This window comes from Macaca mulatta, chromosome 18, assembly GCF_049350105.2.
Source record: "Macaca mulatta isolate MMU2019108-1 chromosome 18, T2T-MMU8v2.0, whole genome shotgun sequence".
Taxonomy (NCBI): Eukaryota; Metazoa; Chordata; class Mammalia; order Primates; family Cercopithecidae; genus Macaca; species Macaca mulatta.
In genome coordinates this window covers 18,494,790-18,516,166 of record NC_133423.1, presented here as the reverse complement: position 1 = coordinate 18,516,166, position 21,377 = coordinate 18,494,790, and the positions used below count along the sequence as shown (strand labels likewise).

Sequence of the window (21,377 nt, the reverse complement as noted above, 5' to 3'; positions counted from 1 at the left end):
TAAGAGTTCCTTGCTTATTTTGGGAAATAGTCCTGTATCAAATATGGTTTTTGCAAACATTTTCTTCCAGTCTGTGGCTTGTTTCTTCATTCTCTTAAGCCTCAGATCTTTTTAGGCCATCTTGGGTAATCCTCATCTGAACCATCCCTCCCCTTTTCATACTCCCTTACTAGCCACCAGCAAGGGAGAGTTCCCTGCTAACTGCAGAGGTCCCTGTTGAGTTTCTTGGCATTCGGTGGGAAGAGTTCCCCTCCTGGGATACACATCAACTGCAGAAACCATAGGAACCACGTTGAAAAGGAGACCCACAGCACCCACCTGATTATACAGCTGCCAACACAGTGACCTATTGATGTCACCATCGCAGATCAGATGTGAACTCTGATGTGAACAACTAATCTGTTCTGCAATACAGAAAGCAAATGTTAAGGAATTCTTACTTTTAGCAAGGACAGTTCAGGACTGAGGTATCTTATTAGATAAGGATATTACCAACTAATTCTAAGCCTCGATCTACTCTGGTGCTACATTCAACTCACAGCAGACTTGCGTGATGAGAAATGAGACTGTGGGGTTTAGTGTAGAATTATATAGATGAGTGTTCTAACTGAAGACAATCATAATGATTGAGGACTTCGGCAGAGCAAACAGAAGTTGGTTAGATTTCCAGAGAAAGTGCCCTTTCAGTCTTCAAGACACATTGAGATCCTCTAGCAAGACAGGGATGGAAAGATAATACTACTATTCAGTGTATTTCATGAATCTCTGTGTCCTTGGGAGTTCCGTGAGCACTGATATTACCTTCTGGGAGGAGGAATGCCACCTTTGCACCTGTGACTGCTTCTTTGCTATTTCCCTAGCAGTTTCAAATCTATCGTCTTGTTTGACCCTTATGCTGTCCTACTGGATATTTATGTGCTCATTTGTTCATTTATTTAACAAATGTGTATTATTAACATGTGCTTGCTCTGCGCAGTTGCACACCGCCAGGCCAGCACAGCTTGATTCAGATCGGGAGAGCTAGGTGGTTTGTCCCAAACTCTCACCACTAGTGAGGGCCAAGTCTCAGGACAAGACCCAAGAGCTTCTAGACCCCTGTTCTCTCCTCTGCCCCACATTTCTGCCCTTCCTGAATTCAGGCAGCCATTAAGACCTCCATCCCTCTAGTCACCACTTATTCACCTCTGCTCTTCAGAGACTGAAACACCACGATGACATTGATGTCATTAGTTTGCTTTCCGGTGAATCTGGATTATGATACACCATGGGAAAAGAAAGCTGTTCAGCAGTTTTCATTCTTGAAACAGTGTCAGTCAGTAGAGGGGAAAAATCCCAACCAGAGAAACCTGGCATGCTCACATGCAGAGCACCTGCAAGCTGGTGTTTGTGATGCAGCCAACCTGGCCTGGAGACAGTGCTTAGTCAATTCTGCATGGAGAGTGTTGCTTCTGTTACTGTTATTATTGCAGTAGGTACTCAAACTGTCTCCACTCAACCCACAGATTAACCCACACCCACCCAGGAAGCTGACTGAAGCCCATAGCACACTGATTATTCACAACTCGTGAGTCACTCTAGAATACCCAGACCCTTCTGCTCCCACCTGCTGAATGGCCATGTTATCTAAAGTCCATGGGTGCTCCCAATTCTGTGAGTGTGAGCTGATCTTGTCATTTAAAACGTTAACTATTATGTTAACTGTCAAGAAAAAAAATGGGTTTGATAATCATGATTATTTCTGTGAAAACTATTGAATATTGGGATGATTCGGGGAATGAATTGCTAAAACCTTTGTGGTATTGAAGTTGAGGTGAATGAGACAACTGTGAAAGGTGGAAGGAAGAAAACTCTAGAAGGCTTCTGCATTTAGACTGCTTTTTGGCAAGTGACTTTTGGTTCTCATTCCATGTTAAAGAACCCGAAACTCGAAATTGTAGGTAAAGCATTCAAGATCCAGTTGGTACAATCAGTAGACCCATCCGCAAAGGACAGCCCCCAGTTTTCCATCAGAAAGTCGGTGTTTCACAGCGAGTGGTGGGTGGCTTGAATATAGGAAAACATGTCACAGGATTGGGATTTCAGAAGCAAAGTGGATGACTTCTACAGCTCAGTTCTACTGAGTTGTAGTAGAGAAAATTAGTAGAGAAAATCTGATTAGCAAACACTTCTGGAATATTGAAAAATGTCCAACTCATAAGATGTTACTTCCGAAAATGGTAGTGCTAGATTATAGCCTCAATGGGGAAAGTTCCCAGAGTAGGGCTCCTAAGAGCTGCCCATGTCTTCAGGACTGGTGACATAACTGGCATAGCCCAGTGAAAATGAAAAATTTCCCCCTTTTGCAAAAATTAATAAGAATTTCATGATGACAATAAAGCATTTAACCCAGCGTGGAGCTCTGCAGAGCATAAGGCCTTGTGCAGCTGCACAGGCCCACGGAGACCACTCTGCTGCCACTTAAGAATTGCCGCGTATTGTGATTGGCAGATCAGTATAACTTTTTTTTTTTTTTTTTTTTTTGAGACGGAGTCTGGCTCTGTCGCCCGGGCTGGAGTGCAGTGGCCGGATCTCAGCTCACTGCAAGCTCCGCCCCCCGGGTTTACGCCATTCTCCTGCCTCAGCCTCCCGAGTAGCTGGGACTACAGGCGCCCGCCGCCTCGCCCCGCTAGTTTTTTTGTATTTTTTTAGTAGAGACGGGGTTTCACCGTGTTCACCAGGATGGTCTCGATCTCCTGACCTCGTGATCCGCCCGTCTCGGCCTCCCAAAGTGCTGGGATTACAGGCTTGAGCCACCGCGCCCGGCCCAGTATAACTTTTTTAAAAAAGTTTAGTCTCTATCAGTTTACCATATCTCTCAAGAGTCACCATGGATGGACTTGACCGAAGGTTGTTTTTGTCATTAATTGTAGCTTCATTAAAGAAACACTTGAAGAATAAACTTGTTTGAGAATCTCCTTAATCTTTCTAGGTAACTGTCCTTTACATCTTAATGGTCAGGAATTTTTTCTTTCTTTTTTTTTTCAAGACAGAGTCTCGCTCTGTCGCCCAGGCCGGAGTGCAGTGGCCTGATCTCAGCTCACTGCAAGCCCCGCCTCCTGGATTCATGCCATTCTCTTGCCTCTGCCTCCCAAGTAGCTGGGACTACAGGTGCCTGCCACCACGCCTGGCTAATTTTTTGTATTTTTAGTAGAGATAGGGTTTCACTGTGTTAGCCAGGATGGTCTCGATCTCCTGACCTCGTGATCCGCCCGCCTCGGCCTCCCAAAGTGCTGGGATTACAGGTGTGAGCCACCGCGCCCGGCCAATGGTCAGGAATTTAAAGGCCTAGTTTTTGTCCTTCCACAAGCCTCATGGCCTTCTAAAAATAATACTTTTTTTTTTTTTTTTTTGAGATGAGGGGGTCACTCTGTCGCCCAGGCTGGAGTGCAGTGGCACAATCACAGATCACTGGAGCCTCAGCATCTCTGGGCTCAGGTGATCCTCCCACCTCAGCCTCCCAAGTAGCTGTGACTACAGGCGTGTGCCACCACACCCAACTAATTTTTCTGCATTTTTCATAGAGGCAGGGTTTTACCATGTTGCCCATCTGGTCTCCAACTCCTGGGCTTAAGCATTCGCCCACTTTGGCCTCCCAAAGTGCCAGGTTTACAGGTGTGAGCCACCGCACTCAGTCCCCCAACAATAATATTCTTGGTTCAGTCCATGAAACAAAGGATTCTGAAATGTTTAGATATCTTACTTACGCAAAAGGGTTTGAGGTCCATCTGAAAAAAGAAAACAAAAATGAATACAGGTGCTACAGAATATTTAGGTTATCAGTATCAAAGATACTGTTTGCCATGGAGCAATGGCATGGAATGAAATTCTCAAGATGAAAGACTTTACACAAACCATAGGTTTTACCTGGGTTCAGACTCATCAAAGGTTCTCACAAGAAAAAAGTAAACAACAATGGATTCATGTTGATTTGTTGAAAAATAAAAGTTAAAATGGTAGAGAAATAATATATACCATGACATAAGCAGATAAATCAGTGAGGAAGATAAAGAAGAGATGAGAGCAAAATTCAAAACCATAAATCAATCATGCAGTGGCTGGAGATGTTCTCTGTGTAGCTTCACGTGATACTGAAGAACAACGGAGCCAGCAGGCAACGATGATGTAGTGAGAACACCTCATGATGGATGGTTTTGCATTTAATCTCATCTCTTCTTTATTCATAGAGATATCTGTTTGTGTCATGGTGTATATTAAAACTAGAGGAACTAGGTCAAGAGTAATCATATGTCTAAGCAACTTTAAATTGCTTATGTTATTAAATAAACATGGTATGTTTTTAATCAGAATAGAATTTTCATTGTATGTACATTTTTTAAAATTGAATGTCCCATTCCATGTACTTTTTATTTTTCACTTTCACTTTTTCTATTAATGAAATAGTGATTTCTCAAATAGGAAGACGTAACTGTGTTGCTATGTCTACTTGTCTGTTGCTGCTACGGTAGAAACCTTTTTATTAGCACTTGGTCAGCAGTTGCTGAGTTACTTAAAAATGTCATCTTATAAGTTCATATCTTAAACTTTTTTTTTACTTAAAACATATACCTTATATTTACACACCAATTATGTTTTAGTATAAACCTGTATGTACTGGCTAATTATAGTGTCCTGAGCCCCCTATTTTTTTTTTTTTTTTTTTTTTGAGACGGAATCTTGCTCTTGTCGCCCAGGCTGGAGTGCAGTGGCATGATCTTGGCTCACTGCAACCTCCGCCTCTTGGATTCAAGCAATTCTCCTACCTCAGCCTCTTGAGTAGCTGGGATTGTATTTTTAGTAGCCATGGGGTTTCGCTGTGTTGGCCAGGCTGGTCTTGAACTCCTGACCTCAGGTGATCTACCTGCCTCGGTCTCCCAAAGTGCTAGGATTACAGGGGTGAGCCACCATGCCCGGCCTCCTGAGCCCTTTTTACATTAACCATACCATCTAATTTCCAGTTTCTATTTCTTCAGTGTGAAATGAGAAGTTACAGGTATTTGAGAGCAAAATCCTTCCGGACTTTTACTATTTCCTTTTCCTGTTCTTTTTCTTACTTTCTCACTTCTCTGTAGCCCTGGGAACCGTCTCATTGTCATATTTGTTTTCTCGAATATTTTGAGTGATAATGTCGGTGCTGTATATTTTGTTTTGGTTTTCTGTGGGGTGAGTGGAACCAGCTTGCTTCTGCGCCGCCATTTTGAAACCAGAAGTCCTTCCTTTTTCTTTTTTCATAGTTTCCTTGCCTACACCACCACACCAGTTGAACAGTTTGTGGTGGTGGTTTCATTTTGTTTGTGTATGTGTGTGTGTGTGCGCGCGCGTGTATTTTTCAGTAACTCACTTTTATTTGGGTCCTTGCAAAGCATTCACTTTAGTTTTTATAGAAACATTTCCCATTTTTTCTCACTAATATTTCACTGCTTTGCCCAATATTTAATTAAATTTCCTGACGAGTTTATCTGGTGACAACAGACTTGAGAAGGAACTTGGTAAGTAGTGGGAGCAGAAGGGCATAGATACAGTGGTGAGTAGACCCTCACTGGAGTATGCTGTGTGTCTGGCAGTGTGTGGAGAGGGGGTGGAGAATGTGCTGGGTAGGTGGTAAACAGGAATGCCAGCGGGCCTCCCCCACTGGGGGTTCTTAGACAAGTCTTGCCACTGCCCGTCTTGGAGGACATCCCACACAACTGCCTATGGGAGAAACAGCATGAGGCAAAGACCTCCTTCCAGGACTTTGGATTTGTTGCTCATACTTGAAATCCTTGTGTTTTCATGGGCTTTTCCTTGTGTTTTGGTCTTGGCTTCTCTAGAGGTACCCAGTGGGTCAGGGGAAGGCTCCTCAAAGGAATTTCCTACATGCCTATCGGTATTTTAGTCAGGCCATCCAAAACATGCCTTCCAAATTTGAGGAAAATCTCATATGGAGTGGTAACAAAAACTTCATTTTATTCGTATGAATTATTACTAAGCTGAGTCACAATGGAGAAGAAAAAGGTAGTGAATCATGAGGAGCCATTCTGACATTCCTGGCCCCTGATCAAATGGAAGGATTCTGTTTGTGATGCTGAGTGTTGGGGCGTTTCTAGATCTGCTTGGTTTGTGGTACTTTCCTAGACCAACGACTAGGAAATTTCTGTCTTTAAAATGGAAGAATCATAAGAGCTAGCAGGTTTCCTAACATTTGTTGGGCTTTCTGTTTGTTTTTCAAAACGTCCGCTGCTTAAAGACTGGCCACATCTAGTCACCCACAAAGAAATGATGATAGAACCCCCTAGGGACAAAACACCCTTCAGAGTTCAGAAGGGAAAAGTGATTTATAGGACTTTTTTTTTTCCATTTTAGTTTTGTGAATCTCCTTTGTTTCCGGAAGTAATTTTTTTTAATGTTAAAGAAATTGATTAATCACTACTGAAAGCTGAGCCCACATGGCCCCATGATCCTCCAGGGCTGAGCCGTTAGGGACCACGAGGAACCAAGGCATGCAGGGTGACAGGGCCTCAGATGTGAGTCCAGAGAGGAGAGCAGACTGAGGTCTCCTCCCTTAGCTGTGCTTGTTCTGTGTTGAAAACACACACACACACACACACACACACACACACACACACACACTCTCTCTCTTTTGTAACATTTGAATCTTGTCTGTGATTCTGTAATCCTGGTGTGCTCTCTTGCCAGTATCCCAGAGTCCCACATCACAGGCAAATGGTAAAGCATGAGTCTGCCCCTAGGCTTGCTCATTTCTCATCTCTTCTTCTCCCCTCCTTTCCTGTTCCTCTTCTCCTCCTCCTCTTCCTCTCCTCCTCCTCTTTCTCCCCTCCTTCTCCTCCCCCTTCCTCTCTCCTTCCTCTTCCTCTCCTCTTCTTCCTCGCCCTCTCCTCTTCCTCGCCCTCTCCTCCCCCTTCCCCCCCACCTCTTCCACTCTTTTTCCTCCTCTTTTCCTCTCCCGCCTCTTCTCTTTACTTCTTTTGTCTTTCTTCTCTTTTCTCTTCTCCTCCTCTCTTCTCTGCCCCGCCCTCCTCCACCTCAGTGGGCCTGGAGGTTGACAGCGTGGTTCCCTGTGGCCCGGGGCTGTGGGAAGCCGGGAAGCCGCCCTCCACTCCTCTCGGGAGACCCGTCCTCCGGGCGCTGACTCACCCTCCCCGTGTTCTCCCTTCCTCTCCCGGCAGGAAATGTGACTGGAAACAGTAACTCCACGTTCATCTCCAGCGGGCAGGTGATGAACTTCAAGGGCGACATCATTGTGGTCTACGTCAGCCAGACCTCGCAGGAGGGCCCTGCGGCGGCGGCAGAGCCCGTGGGCCGCCCGGTGCAGGAGGAGACCCTGGCGCGCCGCGACTCCTTCGCGGGGAACGGCCCACGCTTCCCGGACCCGTGCGGCGGCCCCGAGGGGCTGCGGGAGCCGGAGAAGGCCTCGCGACCGGTGCAGGAGGAGGGCGGGGCCAAGGCTTGAGCGCCCCCATGGCCCCAGCGCCGACCACCCAGGGATCGATCGGTACAGTCGAAGAAGACCACCGGGCGTTCTCCGCCCACCTTGCCCTCCAGGAAATGGGCTTTTCAGCAAGTGAATTGATGAGGACTCTCCCCAGGCCCACGGATGCTCAGCAGCTCCCCTGCACTGGGGCAGATGCCTCCCCTGCCGCCCCTCAAACTCGCAGCAGTAATTTGTGGCACTATGACAGCTATTTTTATGACTATCCTGTTCTGTGGGGGGAGGGGGGGGTCTGTGTTTTCCCCCCATATTTGTATTCCTTTTCATAACTTTTCTTGATATCTTTTCCCCCTCTTTTTTAATTTAAAAGTTTTCTCAAAAATTATCCTAAAGGTGAGGGTCTCTTTCTTTTCTTTTGCGTTTTTTTTGTTTTTGTGTTTTTGTTTTTGTTTTTGTTTTGGCAACCTGGCTCTGGCCCAGGTTGGAGTGCAGTGGTGCCATCATAGCCCAGTGCAGCCTCTAACTCCTGGGCTCAAGCAATGCAAGTGATCCTCCCACCTCAACTTCCGGAGTAGCTGGGATCACAGCTGCATGCCATGCCCAGATTCTCCCCCTCCCCCGCACCGAGACAGGGTCCCACCATGGTACCCAGGCTGGTCTCAAACTCCCCAGCGAAAGCAGTCCTCCAGCCTCAGCCTCCCAAAGTACTGGGATTACAGGCGTGAGCCCGCACGCTGGCCTGCTTTACATATTTTCTTTTGTGCCCCTTCTCACAGTGTTTTGGAGATGACTTTCCCTGTGTGTGTTCATTGTAAGCACTTTAGGGAAAAGGCTAAACATGTGAGGCCGGGAGATAGTTGCTGGGAACATGTGGTGGGACTTCCATATTCTGAAAAATGTTCTGTATTCTCATTTTTCTAAAAGAAAGAAAAAAGGAAACCCTATTTTTTTCTCCTGAATGTTTTTAAGTTTGTGTCGGTCCTTAAGCAGAACTAAGCTCAGTATGTGACCTTACCCCCAGGTGGTTAATTTTTCCACGCTGGCAGAGGCACTCAGGTACTTGGTAACCAAATTTCTAAAACTCCAAGTTGTTGCGGCTTGGCGTTCTTATTCTAGAGGTCTCTCTGGAAAAGATGGAGAAAACGAACAGGACATGGGGCTCCTGGAAAGAAAGGGCCAGGGAAGTTCAAGGAAGAATAAAGTTGAAATTTTAATTTGCATTTTCTTTGTCTAGATGAGAATAGCATAAATGGATCCTCTTTTATTCGTACATAATCGTGCATCTGTAGGTTGGCCTTGTAGAAGTGGAAAACATTCCATTTTCCAATGCATTTAAATTTAAAGCCAAACCGCATGTTGTGAATTTAAGAAAACTTCTTATCCTAAAGGTGTCTTTCTCTTGGCATCATCCCCTTTGTGAGAAACCTAGAGGATGGTCCAGATGGAAGGAAATTCCCTGGTTGGTTTTATCTTTTGTTACTCAGTGAGCACTAGTTCCCTGCAAATACTGGAGAAAAGCAAAAATACGCAAGCAAGTTAAAATTAATTTTGTACATCTGGTAGGTTATAAAAGAAAGCACTAATAGTGGTCACTGCCCAGACTTTATTGGCCACAAATGCCCAGCTGAAGAGCATGACTGTGGATCACTGGTTTTTCCCTCCTGCTGGAAATACTGGGGTGGTAGCGGTCAATTAGGATTTTCAATGGAGAAGCACAGGACAGTTCTGTAATTTATGGGACTCCTTAGCCAACATAAAGAACTGCAGGAAATAACTGCACAGCCAGGAGGATCTGTTGGTGGGAATTTACTGTCATTCCTGCCCTTTTACTTAACATCATCCACAGGGAGATGTTATACAAATGGAGGAAACCATTATACCTTTTGATATGGAATATATTACAGAGTTACAGTTCACAAAGTAGACCTCTGAGCTGAAAACCCGAGTCTCTGCTGTGACTGTCATCTCACTGAGCACTTCGCCTTTCTTTGCTTTTATTTGTTCCTTCTATAAAAAGGCAATAATGATAATTTATAATAGTTTCCCTACCCAGAGATATCAGAAGGATGCTACAGTGAATGTTAAAGTACCTTGAGCTCCTTAAATCAAAGGTGCTATATAAATATGTAAGACTCTACTTTCAGAAAAAGGTAATATTCTTTCCTGCACTGATCCCTACTAATTCTGTATTGATCCAAAGGCAACTATATGCTAAGAAATGTATAGAAAATATAAGTCTGTGTCTGTGTACTATAGAGATATATGTGACAAGTATAAACAAAATGAAGCAATAATGAACAGTTATTGGGGAAACATGATAAAGAGATTATATTAAACTTATATTTGACCATAAAATCCTTTTTATGGCTTGCTCAAACCGGGCTCACTGTAAAATCATGATCCAGCTTATTGCTAATCTTTATGATATGCTTATTCCTAATCTTTATGGTATGGTGTCAACCGTTCATTTGTATCTTATTGCAGGTTCCCTGGACCATAGACAAGGGACAGAAAATACTTGCTTTGATAATATATATGCTGTTGATTTCACAAAAATTTCTTAAAATACAGCCTGGATACCCAGTGAAAGAGCTGAAACAGAAATGGAGTATCGTGTTTCCTACTCATATTTTACCCAGCTGCCAGAAGAATGAATTTCTCAAGATCAGTTTGAATGTGATAGATCAGAACCTTCATGTGGTGGGGAAAATGGGATTCTTTCAGTGTAACCACCCCAAGACTTAGTGGCTTAAAGTAGTCACCATTGGCCAGGCACAGTGGTTCATGCCTCCCAGTGCTTTGGGAGGCCAAGGCAGGAGGATCCCTTGAAGGACAGTAGTTAGAGATCAAACTGGGCAACAGAGTGAGACCTCATCTCTACAAAAAATACAAAACTTATCTGGGCATGGTGGTGTGCACCTGCAGTCCTGGCTACTCAGGAGGCTGAGGCAGGAGGATGCTTAGACCCAGGGGTTCAAGGCTACTGTGAGCTTTGATTGGGCCAGTGCACTCCAGTGGAAAAACAAAACAAAAACAAAAACCACCACTTATTTAGCTCCCAATTCTATGGGTTGGATCAGCTTGGGTGGTTCTTCAGGCCTGGTCCCAGCCGGCCTGGTTTGCTTACCCATTTACAATGACCCAGCTGGTTGGCTGGGCCAGGCTGTGTGCTCTCCACCTGTCCCCCATGCTTCCAGCCACCCAGCTGGGCATGCTCTCATGGTGGTGTTGAGCCTGAGAACAAGCAGAAGCCTGCCAGGCTTCTTGAGGCCTAGGCTTGTACTGGGACACTGTCACTTCTGCCACATTCTGTGGGCCAAAGCAGGTCACAAAGGCAGCCTAGATCCAAGGGATGGGGGAACAGCCCATCCCCCCACGGGAAGCGTTGCAGAATGACAGGGTAGGGGGTGGACACGTGGAGGGGAAGATGGCGCCATTGCCGTCTGTCCACCACAGGGCACTGCGTGGAGTAAAGGTGCTGCAGAGAAGAGTGCATCTGGGAACAAAAGAGGAACATGGCCCAGCCCCTAACCAGCGAGTAGTTCCTTCTCTGGTGATTGAATTCCCTTAATGCACAGCACTGTAGATTCCCACAATGGGAGGGACACCCACATTCATATTTCAGTGCTGTGTCAAAATTCCTTCCAGAGCCAAATATAGGTGATTTGGGAACTGAGCCCACTGTACTACTTCCGCATTCCTTTGGCACAGAAAATTGAAAAGTGACAACTTCTAAAATCAAGAAAACTGGTGAGATACCTTGGGGTAGAGGAACCTGCATATAAACAGATAAAAGATCTAGTGTTCACCCTTGACCCCAGCTCAACAAACAGAATCTTGTTATGATTATACAAGGGTGAGCTTGAGCAAAGGTGCTGTCTTTGGTGGAAGAAACGTAGTTTTGAGTTGTTTGCTCTTTGACAGTGTCTGATGGCATGTGAGTTTTATGCATCTGCTTTGGGGCGCGCTGGGCACAAGTTGCCTAACCCGCTTTGGAAGAGGAGACAAAGCATTCAAAGCCCTAAACACTCTGTTGATAAGTCATCATGTTTATGGAGTATGCTTTTAGTGGCAGGGCCCTGAGCACCTGGGAAAGGAGATGAGGAGTGCTGGAGGGTTCGGAGCAGAGGAGAGGAGACAATGCTCTGCTCCAAGCACCAGAGGAGGCTTCTGGAAAGGGGCCATCTGTGGGATTCCTCACCCCTTCACCCTGCCGGTAAAGTCTTACAACCACTAAAGCTTTGCCAGAGAAGAGGCGGGACCTGACATTGGGGAGTGGCGGTGCCAGCCGTGAGCACAGGTGGGGTCTAGGTGGCATCACTGAAGCCAAGCTGAGCGGTGCAGGGGGAGCCACCCTGGACCGACACCCCCATGGCTGCCCCACTGCAGAACTGCCTACTGCAGCAAAACAACCCTATGTCCCCCAAAGTTTCAACAAAGAGGAGGATCGAATAAATGTCCCAGTGGGCAGGCACCCCCACAAGACTTGCTGCTCCTCCTGACACACCCGCATGGCTCTGCACAGCTGTGAGTCCAGTTTTCTCTCTTCCTACCTCCCTCTTACCCCAGTTATCCTGACCCCAGGGTGGGATTGAAACTCATGCTAGGCTAACATCTCTTTCCTTGATCCCATTCGTAAAACTGGCATACAGGAATGCTTTAAAAAAAATCTTTAAGATTACCAATAGTATAAAAGTTAAAATGACAAAATTACAGGCCTGTGACCAGATCTTCGTACTAACCAAGGAGCTGGTGACACTACCCTCTTCCATGTGTGATAGAAAATGCAGACGTTTTGCAGACAGACCTGGTTCATGACTCAGCGCTGCGACTTGCGGACTTACCTTGTGCAGCTACATCACTTCTTAGCCTTGTTTTCAACATGTGTAAACAGAAGGTACTAATATTAGTCTTTTGTGCTGGTGTGAGGATGACGTGGGATGAGAGACAACCAAGGACTCACTGGCAGTTCCTAGAAGATTCCAGTAGTAGGGATCTGACCGTCCTACACCACTTTCCCTCCCTGTCTCTGACACTTGTTCATTCCTGGGCACAGGAGCCGTCTCAGTCATCACGTCGGACCACATAACTGTAACCAAGCTCTGCTGCCCACCTGGAACACCTTCCCACTCTTTGCAACTAGGTCGGAGGGACGCACCTTCTCCATAGACAGTTGGCAGGACTGCGATGGTTGACCCAAAAGTTGTCATCTTCTGACATGACACACTGAGGGAAGTAGACTTACCCAATATAACTTCACGTTATACTGTCTTAAAAGACTGTGATTCAAATGGGCATCAGTGGGCCTTTCCCTTGTAGCCCAATATGTAGGGCATGAAGAATAGCCGGACGTGAAGGTTGAAAGGCTATGTGGGCTGATTTCTCTTGGTGTTCCTCGTGCCTCTCCCCATTTAGGAAGAATAACAAATCGACCACCGGCTCAGAGGAGGTGGCATTATAGGTCCAGGCGCCTTCAGGAGGGCACTGGAGTCCAGTGAAAGCTTTCACTCTTGCCCAGGCTTTCATGGACAGGGGTAGCCCAGGAAACAAAGGCTGCACAGACTTTAAGTCGTGAGAAAAATGACATTCTTATGATGAGGCTCTTACAGACGATCTCCATTTAAGCAGCGGCAGTAAAACATCTTACACTAAAATGAAGAAGCAAATTCATTTTTATTGGCTTTTATAGCCTCTCTCCTTCAATGGCAAAGAAACCATTAAAATAAATGTTTAAAGTTCTTAGAAGAGCTTTCTCTAAATATTTACTCTGTCAGTGGAAAAATAAACATGTTTTACATCAAGTCTATTGAGTTTGTTGTATACAGTAAAATTCACCCTTTTTAGATATACAGTTTTATGAGTTTTAACAAAAATACATAGTTGTGTAACCACCACCATCACAGTCAAGATATAGAATATTTCAACATGCCAAAGTTCCCATTTCCCTTTTTAGTTAATCCCTTCCCCACCACCCCTAACCCCTGGCAACCATTATCTGTTCTTGCTTCCCATAGTTTCACCTTTTCCAATTTGTCGTGTAAACAGAGTTACACAGCACACAGCCATTTGAGTCTGGCTTCTTTCCACGTAGCGTCCTTGAGATCCATCGGTGGGTACACCAGTAGTTCCTTTTTATTTCTGAATAGTAGTCCACTGTCTGGATGTACTGCAGTTTATTCACCAACATGTGGGTTCTTTCCTGTTTGGGGAGATTACAAATACAGCTGCTATAAAAACTCGTGTGGACGTGTGCTTTCACTTCTCTTGGGCGAATATCTAGGAGTGGGATTATGGGATTGTATGGTAAATACCAGTTTGTAAGAAACTGCAAAACTGTTTTCTAAAGTGTCTGTACCATTTTGCATTCCCATCAGCAATGCATGAGAGTTCTAGTTGCTCCACATCCTCACCAGCATTTTGTATCGTCAGTTATTTGCTGGTTTGCTTTAATGTTTGCCATTCTTATAGGTGTATAGCATCTCACTGTGGCTTTCATTTGAAGTCTGTGACTACCTTCTTATGTGCTTATTTGGCTATCTTTATATCTTATTTGGTAAAGTATGTTCAAATCTTTTGCTCATGTTTTTCTTTCTTTTTGTGAGACAGGGTCTCACTCTGTCACCACAGCTGGAGTGCAGTGGTGTGATCACAACTCACTGCAGCCTCGATTTCCCAGGCTCAAATGATTCTTCTACCTCAGACTCCTGGATAGCTTGGCCTAGACATGTGCCACCATACCCAGCTAACTTTTTAATTTTTCTGTAGTGAGAGGGTCTTGCTATGTTATCCAGGCTGGTTTCAAACTCCTGACCTCAAGCAATCCTCCCACTCTGGCCTCCAAAGCACTGGGATTGTTTGTTTTCAGTTGTTTTCTTAGTGAGTTTTGAAAGTTCTTTATTTATTCTGGAAACTGGAATATGCGTGTTTAAAGCTTTTAGAGCATTTCTGTAAGTATTTGTTATGATTAGCAAAAAATGAAGACATAATTTTTCATTTTTTAAAAAAATTATGTTTCAGGAGATGTACACCAGTAGTGTTTATTCAGATTAAATGGTTCCACATTTACACAGTGGGACTCCCAGTGTCAGGGCCCAGTTCTGAGCTGGCATATCCTAAAATTGTCCTGTATCCTTATGGAATGCAGCAGTCACCCTCCTAGGGGCCCATTCTCCCATGGAAACTGAGTTTTGTTAACACACATGCTGATATAAATGTGTTTTATTGGTTGGGAAACTGTAAAATAGCTTTCTTTCTTTCTTTTTTTTTTTGAGATAGAGTCTTGCCCTGTCGCCAGGCTAGAGTGCAGTGGTGCGATCTCAACTCACTGCAACCTCTGCCTCCCATGTTCAAGCGATTCTCCTGCCTCAGTCTCCCGAGTAGCTGGGACTACAAGCACGTGCCACCATACCCAGCTAAGTTTTGTATTTTTAGTAGAGATGGGGTTTCACCCTGTTGGCCAGGATGGTCTCCATCTCCTGACCTCATGATTCACCACCTCAGCCTCCCAAAGTGCTGGGATTACAGGCGTGAGCCACCGCGCCCGGCCCGTGAAATGTCTTTCTATTGATATTTTCTGATTATTTTATATATTAAGGAGAATATTATAATGAGTGCTGAGTGAGGGAAAAAATAAAAACAGGGCAAATGCCATCATCCTCTATGTCTGACAAGGGGGAGAGAGCAAGCATCCCCGGGACAGATTTTGTTGGCATATGGGGAAGGTTGTTTAATCACATCAATGTAAGTCCAGTTGGTTTGTGTTGGTCTAGTAAATATCACATGGTAAATATCTGTTGTGACCAGAGCACAATGAACATGCCTCTGCAGTTGTCCCTTAGTCCACAGAGCCTGTGCTGGATGACAAGAAAGGCCCCAAGAGGGTCAACAACTGGGAACTTCTCTGAAGGATTGGATTCCCCAGCAGGGAAGGACACCCAGGGTGCAAAAGGTGCACCTGGGCTGATGGCCTGACGTGGAAGTTTTGTGGGGGAGATTTGGGGCTGGACAGGCGGATGCTCCTGCACATCCAGCTGCCTCTGACTCAGCTCTGAAGACAAAGGCAGAGTATGTGAGTGAGGGAAGTCTGATTTTAACTCTGAAGCCCAAGCCTCCCCTCAGTGGGGATAGACAAATACTTGTCTACCACCGAGGGGAGTATTTGTATGCGTGGGACTAGTGCCCAATCACGAGCAGAGGTCATGACCGAGGCGGGAGACAGGGACCTACCTACTGAAGTCACTAGCCTTCCTCACCCTCTCTGGGGCATTTGGAAAGAGACTCTGTCTGCTTTGGACCAAGTAAGACCTTGGGGTTCATGGATGACCAGTGGGGGAGGCTTCAAATGTGAGCAGTTAGACATATGGGAGCTCCTATTAATATTAATATGGGAGCAGCTATTAATATTAATTGGAAAAATGATGAACCGTGACTGTGTTTATACTTACAGCTAGTGAAGCCGACTATGCCAGAGATGGGCAGATGTTGGAAAAAAGGAATCAGGGCATTGTGAACCTTACCCCCACCAGCTCTCCCAAGAGCAGGTACTCTTGAAAATAAAAAGCTCCAATCGAATTTCATCAGCCTTCACTTAAACTTCACGGCTCTCCATTGTTCGTGGAATAGAGACCAAAGGTTTTCAGATGGTCCTCATGGCTCCCCACCCTCCAGCCTCATCTCGCGCTACTCTCCCCACCTTCAGCTGCACTGGTCTCTCCAGTGCACACACTGCCTGCCTTGGGGGCTTTGCACATGTGGTTTTCTCTGACTGCAGCATTCTTCCTGGTTTTTCCCTGGGTTAAATCCAATTCACATCTCAGTTCAAACAGCACTTCCTCAGGGCAGCATTTCCTAACTGCCCTTTCTCCCTGAGACCAAACTGGTCCCCTTGTTAGGGGTGCTTAGAGATGCTGGAACTTATCCTTTGTGGCATTATTCCAGCTTGTAATGATAAATTTATTTTAGAATTTGAATAGTAGCTGTCTCACCACCACTACCACACACACACCCCCCCCGCCCACACACACACACACACACCACTGTATCCAGCAGATAGCATGATGCCTGGTATATGTGAATGCTCAAGAAACATGTGCTGAATGAATGAATACGAGTGATAGGCCCTGAAGCCTCAGGAACACCCTTAAACCTCATTGCCTTTTTATCATCCCAACTTCCTTACTGCATTTTCACACGCTGACCAAAGTCCAGACAAGGCCACTATGTCTAAAGGAGAGATTTCAGAGCAGAATTGATAAGGCAAGCTAAGGGAAACAACGCTGAAGAAGCGATTTCATACAGGTGAGCCCAAGGCAATACCCTGTGAAGAAGCAACAGCCCATGGTAGATTGAAATATAAGATTGTTTAGAAATTCCTTCAAGAAAAGCAAAATCATGAGCTACAAGATCAAGAACTCGTGCTCATATCTGGGTTCCCAAAGGGAGCAGGAAAAATAAGAACCTCTGACAATGCCTTAGGCAGTCAAGGAAAATGAAACTGGCTGGGTGCAGTGGCTCATACCTGTAATTCCAACACTTTGGGAGGCAGAGGTGGGCAGATGGCTTGAGGTCAGGAGTTCAAGACCTGCCCATGGTTAGGATGACTTTGTGGATAGGTGGTCATGTTTATATCTAGTAATTTTTGCTTCCTCCAAGGCATTCTGCTTTCAGCTGTAACAAAATGCTATACACTAGAGTTAAACTGATTTGGATAGGCAGAGTCAATGATGGAAATACTCTCTACATACCACAAATATTTTCATTAAAATCAAATTTAGTCCCAAATTAAATAGTAAATCCTAGAACTTTGCATTGAAAACTTTATATCTATGATGGTTAACTTTATGTATAAATATGACTAAGCCACAGGATGTCCAGATATCTGGTTAAACATTATTTCTGCCTCTATGAAGAGACACACATTTGAATCAGTAGACAGAGTAAAGAAGACCCACCCTCACCAGTGTGCAGGCATCATCCAGTTGGTTGAGGGCCAAATAGAATAAAAAGACAGAGGAAGGTTGAATTTTCCTCTCTGCCCAACAGCTTGAGCTGGGGCATCCATGGATCCTGTCTTACCCTCAGTGCACCTTGTTCTCAGGACTTCAGACTTGGACTGAAGTTTATACCATCAGCCCTCTGGTTCTGAAGCCTTTGAACTACACAAACAGCTTTCCAGACAACAGATCTCCAACTTGCAATAGATCATAGGACTTCTTGGCCTCCATAATTGCATGAACCAATTCCTTATAATTAATAACTCAATCAATCTCTCTGTATATGTGATGGTTAATACTGAGTGTCAACTTGATTGGGTTGAAGGAGACAAAGTATGGGTCCTGGGTGTGTCTGTGAGGGTGTTGCCAAAGGAGATTAACGTTTGAGTCAGTGGGCTGGGAAAGGCAGACCCAGCCTTCATCTGGGTGGGCACCATCTAATCAGCTGCCAGCACAGCTAGAATATAAAGCAGGCAGAAAAACATGAAAAGACTAGACTGGCCTAGCCTCCCAGCCTACATCTTTCTCCCGTGCTGGATGCTTCCTGCCCTTGAACATCGGACTCCAAGTTCTTCAGTTTTGGGACTCGGACTGGCTCTCCTTGCTCCTCAGCTTGCAGATGGCCTGTTATAGGACCTTGTGATCTGGTGAGTTAATACTTAATAAACTCCTTTTTTATATATGTCTATCCTATTAGTTCTGTCCCTCTAGAGAAACCTGACTAATACAATATATTATATATTACACATATACATATAGATACATATGTAATATATATAAAATATATCTATATATGTATATTTCTATATATACATATATTTATATATGTGTGTGTGTATATATACACACATCTATCTATATATCTACCTCTCTCTCTCTGTCTTTCTCTCTATGGTTCTGTTTCTCTGCAGAACTCTAACATTACATCCTTAGATTGTAATTTGTTGGCACTATGCCCCCAAAGAGATTTTTTTCTGTGATAAGATGACACTGGTTATCCTTTTTTAGCACCTAGAGCAAGTGCAGATACGTGTGCAATGTCAGAAGGATGGGCAGCCCAAAATAGCTGATGGGCGTTTGTCCATTATTGCATCCTATTGGGTGTATGCTGCAGGGCCCTGTGGATCTGTGTTCATGACCATATGTTCATCATAAATAATGAAATCACCATCATGATATGGCTGAGAGATCTTTAAAGCTGAGCAAACGAATACAAATACAAACCCAGACACACCATGTCTGAGCATCCATGGATGGTGTGGACAATGAGCAGGCGACCATGGACTAGAGGACATTCACCAAGAGGGACAGATGGTGGCCACTGTTCTTCAAGAACACTACAGTCAGTCATAGGCCCTGTCACCCAAGCCACTTCTGTTTCCTGCTCAGACAGAGAAAAGCAGCTACAGCGTAGCACCTGGGCTAGTTATTAAAGAGCAAAGGAGTCACTCCACCTTTGCTCCACTTGGCCACCTTCCCCATGCTCATTTCCATTAAGAGTTTTAATGAAAGGTTATTCAACAGCAGCATACTCAGAGAGTCACAAAATGACTCATTTTAAAATGCATCACTTTATTGAGTCAGTATCATTTACATGCAGGAAGGTTTACCTTTTTACATCTACAGTTCTGTGAATTCTGACAAATGCACATAGTCATGCAACCACCAAGACAATCATGACATAGACCATCTCCATCACTGTAAAATGTTCCTTCCCGCTCCTTTGTAGTCAATTGTCTTCCCCACCTGAGCCCCCTGGCAACAACTCATCTGTTCTCTATCCCTACAGCTTTGCCTTTCCCAGAATGTCACATAAATGGAATCACACAGTATGTAGTTGTCTGGGTCTGGCTTCTTTCACTTAGCATAATGGCATGTTTTTGCATGTGTCACTTGCTTGTTCCTTTTTATTGTTGAATAGTGTTTGTGTTTTTGTTTTGTTTTGTTTTGGTTTTGGTTTTTTTGCCTTGTTGTATTAGAATTTGTTTATCCATTCACCAATTGAGTGACAGTTAGATTATTTCTGGTTTTGAGAAACTATGAATAAAACTGCTGTCAATACTCACTGTGGGTTTCTGTAGTGACAGAGCTTTGTGGACATGAGTTTTCATTTCTCTTGGGTGAGTACATAGGAGTGGGACTGCTGGACTGTATGTCTTAGTCTGTTCCAGCTGCTATAACAAAATACCATAGGCTAGGTGGCTTATAAACAGTAGAAATGTATTTCCCACAATTCTGGAGGCTAAGTTCAAAATCAGGGTGCCAGCCTAGCCAAGTTGTGGTGAGAGCCCTCTCCTGGGTTGCAGACTGGCAAAGTCCTGCTGTACCCTCACATGGCAGAAGGGCACAATGGCTCTCTGGGCCTTTTTTATGAGGACACTAATTCCATTCATGAGGGCTCCTCCCACCTCACGGCCCCACCTCCTAATACCATCTTCTTGGTGATTAGGTTTCAACATATGAATTTGGGAAGACACGGACATTTAGACCACAGCATGTGTGTTTATAACACAGCAATGCATGGAAGAACCAATGGCTCCGCATCCCCCCCGGCTTTTGATGCTGGCCACAGACTGACTCTCAAAGCAGTTTAAAATAGTTGCTAATGATAAGAAGTTTGTTTTATTTGTTTGTTTTCCTAAAAGCACAGCTTCTATAGATTTTAGATCCATCCAAAGAAGTTAATAATGAGATAAAGTATTCTTCTGGGTAATTGCACTCTTATATGATGACTTTTTCTGTCTTATTATTTAATTAAGATTTTACAGTCAACATCCTTGATACCAAAGCAGTAGGTAGGATAGCAATTGGTTCTGTGTTCAAGAAGTGTTTTTAAACATTCAAATGAGGTTGCATTGTCATTAAAAGAAAGCTTTCCACTTCCTTAATGCTGTTTTGAAATGAATGTAAAGATTCCTGTACTCTGGGAAAAAGCAAAGCTGTAATTGGAACAATGGCAGCCTTGCACTGTTCTCATTTCTCTTCCAGGAAATGGTTGTTTAAAAGTTATTGGTCTACATGATGCATATGGATTATCAACTTTCAGAATGACGCACAACCGATTTAGAATACTGAGTTGCCCCAAATTTCCCTATAACTCCCTTCACTGCCCAAGCCAAATGATTTTGTTTTCTACTTAGTCCAAACATGCTATAAACTAATTTTAAACAATTAGCTTTGGTCCAAATGGAACACAATTAGAGAAGTAACACTGTTACAAAAATAATTACGTAAGCCAATATAAAGACTAATACAGCTTGAGGAGTTCACCGTGTTCGGAGCTTCAGTGTTACAGTTTTTCATTAGCCTAGGAAACTGAAAATAAAATGTGTTCAGCAACAGTGTGACAGCGGAAGACACAGAGGAGGAGAGCCACTTGGGGCAGGACTCCTCTGCCCTCTTTGGCCTGTTGTCCAGCAGCGGTTCACAAGCCAAGTCAACACTATTTGTAAACTCAGCACTTTACAAACAAAACACAGAGCCTTCTGTGCAGGCTTTTGCTAACTGTCCTTAGTAGCATTGTTGAATGTTTGAATTATCAGGTAGACCAGGGGCTGTGGGCTTAGTTTCCCTAGAATGAAAGGGATGTCTCTCTTGAGGTCCTCAAGCCTGAGGGCTGTGCAGGGAAGAATGAGAAGCTGTAATTTAGGTCCTTGATTGGGAACTACTGAAGCCCCATGGAAACAGAAAGGTAAAGGATGAAAACTTTGCAGGAGGTAGTACTATTCACTATAGCCTTTAGGATTCCAGCGAAATTATTTGTGTCCTCAACGACTGACCCCAAATAAAAGAGAACAGTGTGAGGAGAGAATGGGACTAACAATAGTTAAACTTAACTACTACGTGCTGATCATTGCACTAGAGTCTGTTTCATGTGTTTTCAAATTTAATCCTATCAGCCATCTTATGGAGGAGATATG

General features: G+C 44.3%; 1 protein-coding gene and 2 long non-coding RNA genes across 9 annotated transcripts in view; 2 read left to right on the top strand and 1 right to left on the bottom strand.

Annotated features, from left to right (window-relative positions):
* TNFRSF11A (TNF receptor superfamily member 11a) overlaps window positions 1-10,063 on the top strand; it is a 63,706-nt gene extending 53,643 nt beyond the window's left edge. For all 4 annotated transcript variants that reach the window (XM_077975108.1, XM_028837803.2, XM_077975107.1 and 1 more), the window contains one exon: window positions 7,203-10,063. In XM_077975108.1, coding sequence (XP_077831234.1) covers window positions 7,203-7,486 — 284 coding nt within the window. In that variant the 3' untranslated portion in view covers window positions 7,487-10,063. The remainder of the gene's footprint in view (window positions 1-7,202) is intronic.
* Window positions 8,155-20,833, bottom strand: LOC144336464 (uncharacterized). Its single transcript, XR_013408287.1, has 2 exons — window positions 20,712-20,833; window positions 8,155-13,664 (listed from the first exon to the last, which is right to left on the bottom strand). It is a non-coding gene; the product is annotated as an uncharacterized LOC144336464 (long non-coding RNA).
* The window catches only part of LOC144336463 (uncharacterized), a 33,863-nt gene continuing 29,815 nt past the window's right edge, over window positions 17,330-21,377 (top strand). For 2 of the 4 annotated variants that reach the window (XR_013408284.1, XR_013408285.1), the window contains exon 1: window positions 17,332-18,104. This is a non-coding gene — a long non-coding RNA (uncharacterized LOC144336463). Of the gene's footprint in view, window positions 18,105-21,377 lie in introns of all 4 variants that reach the window. The other 2 variants (XR_013408286.1, XR_013408283.1) reach the window with 2 other exon arrangements.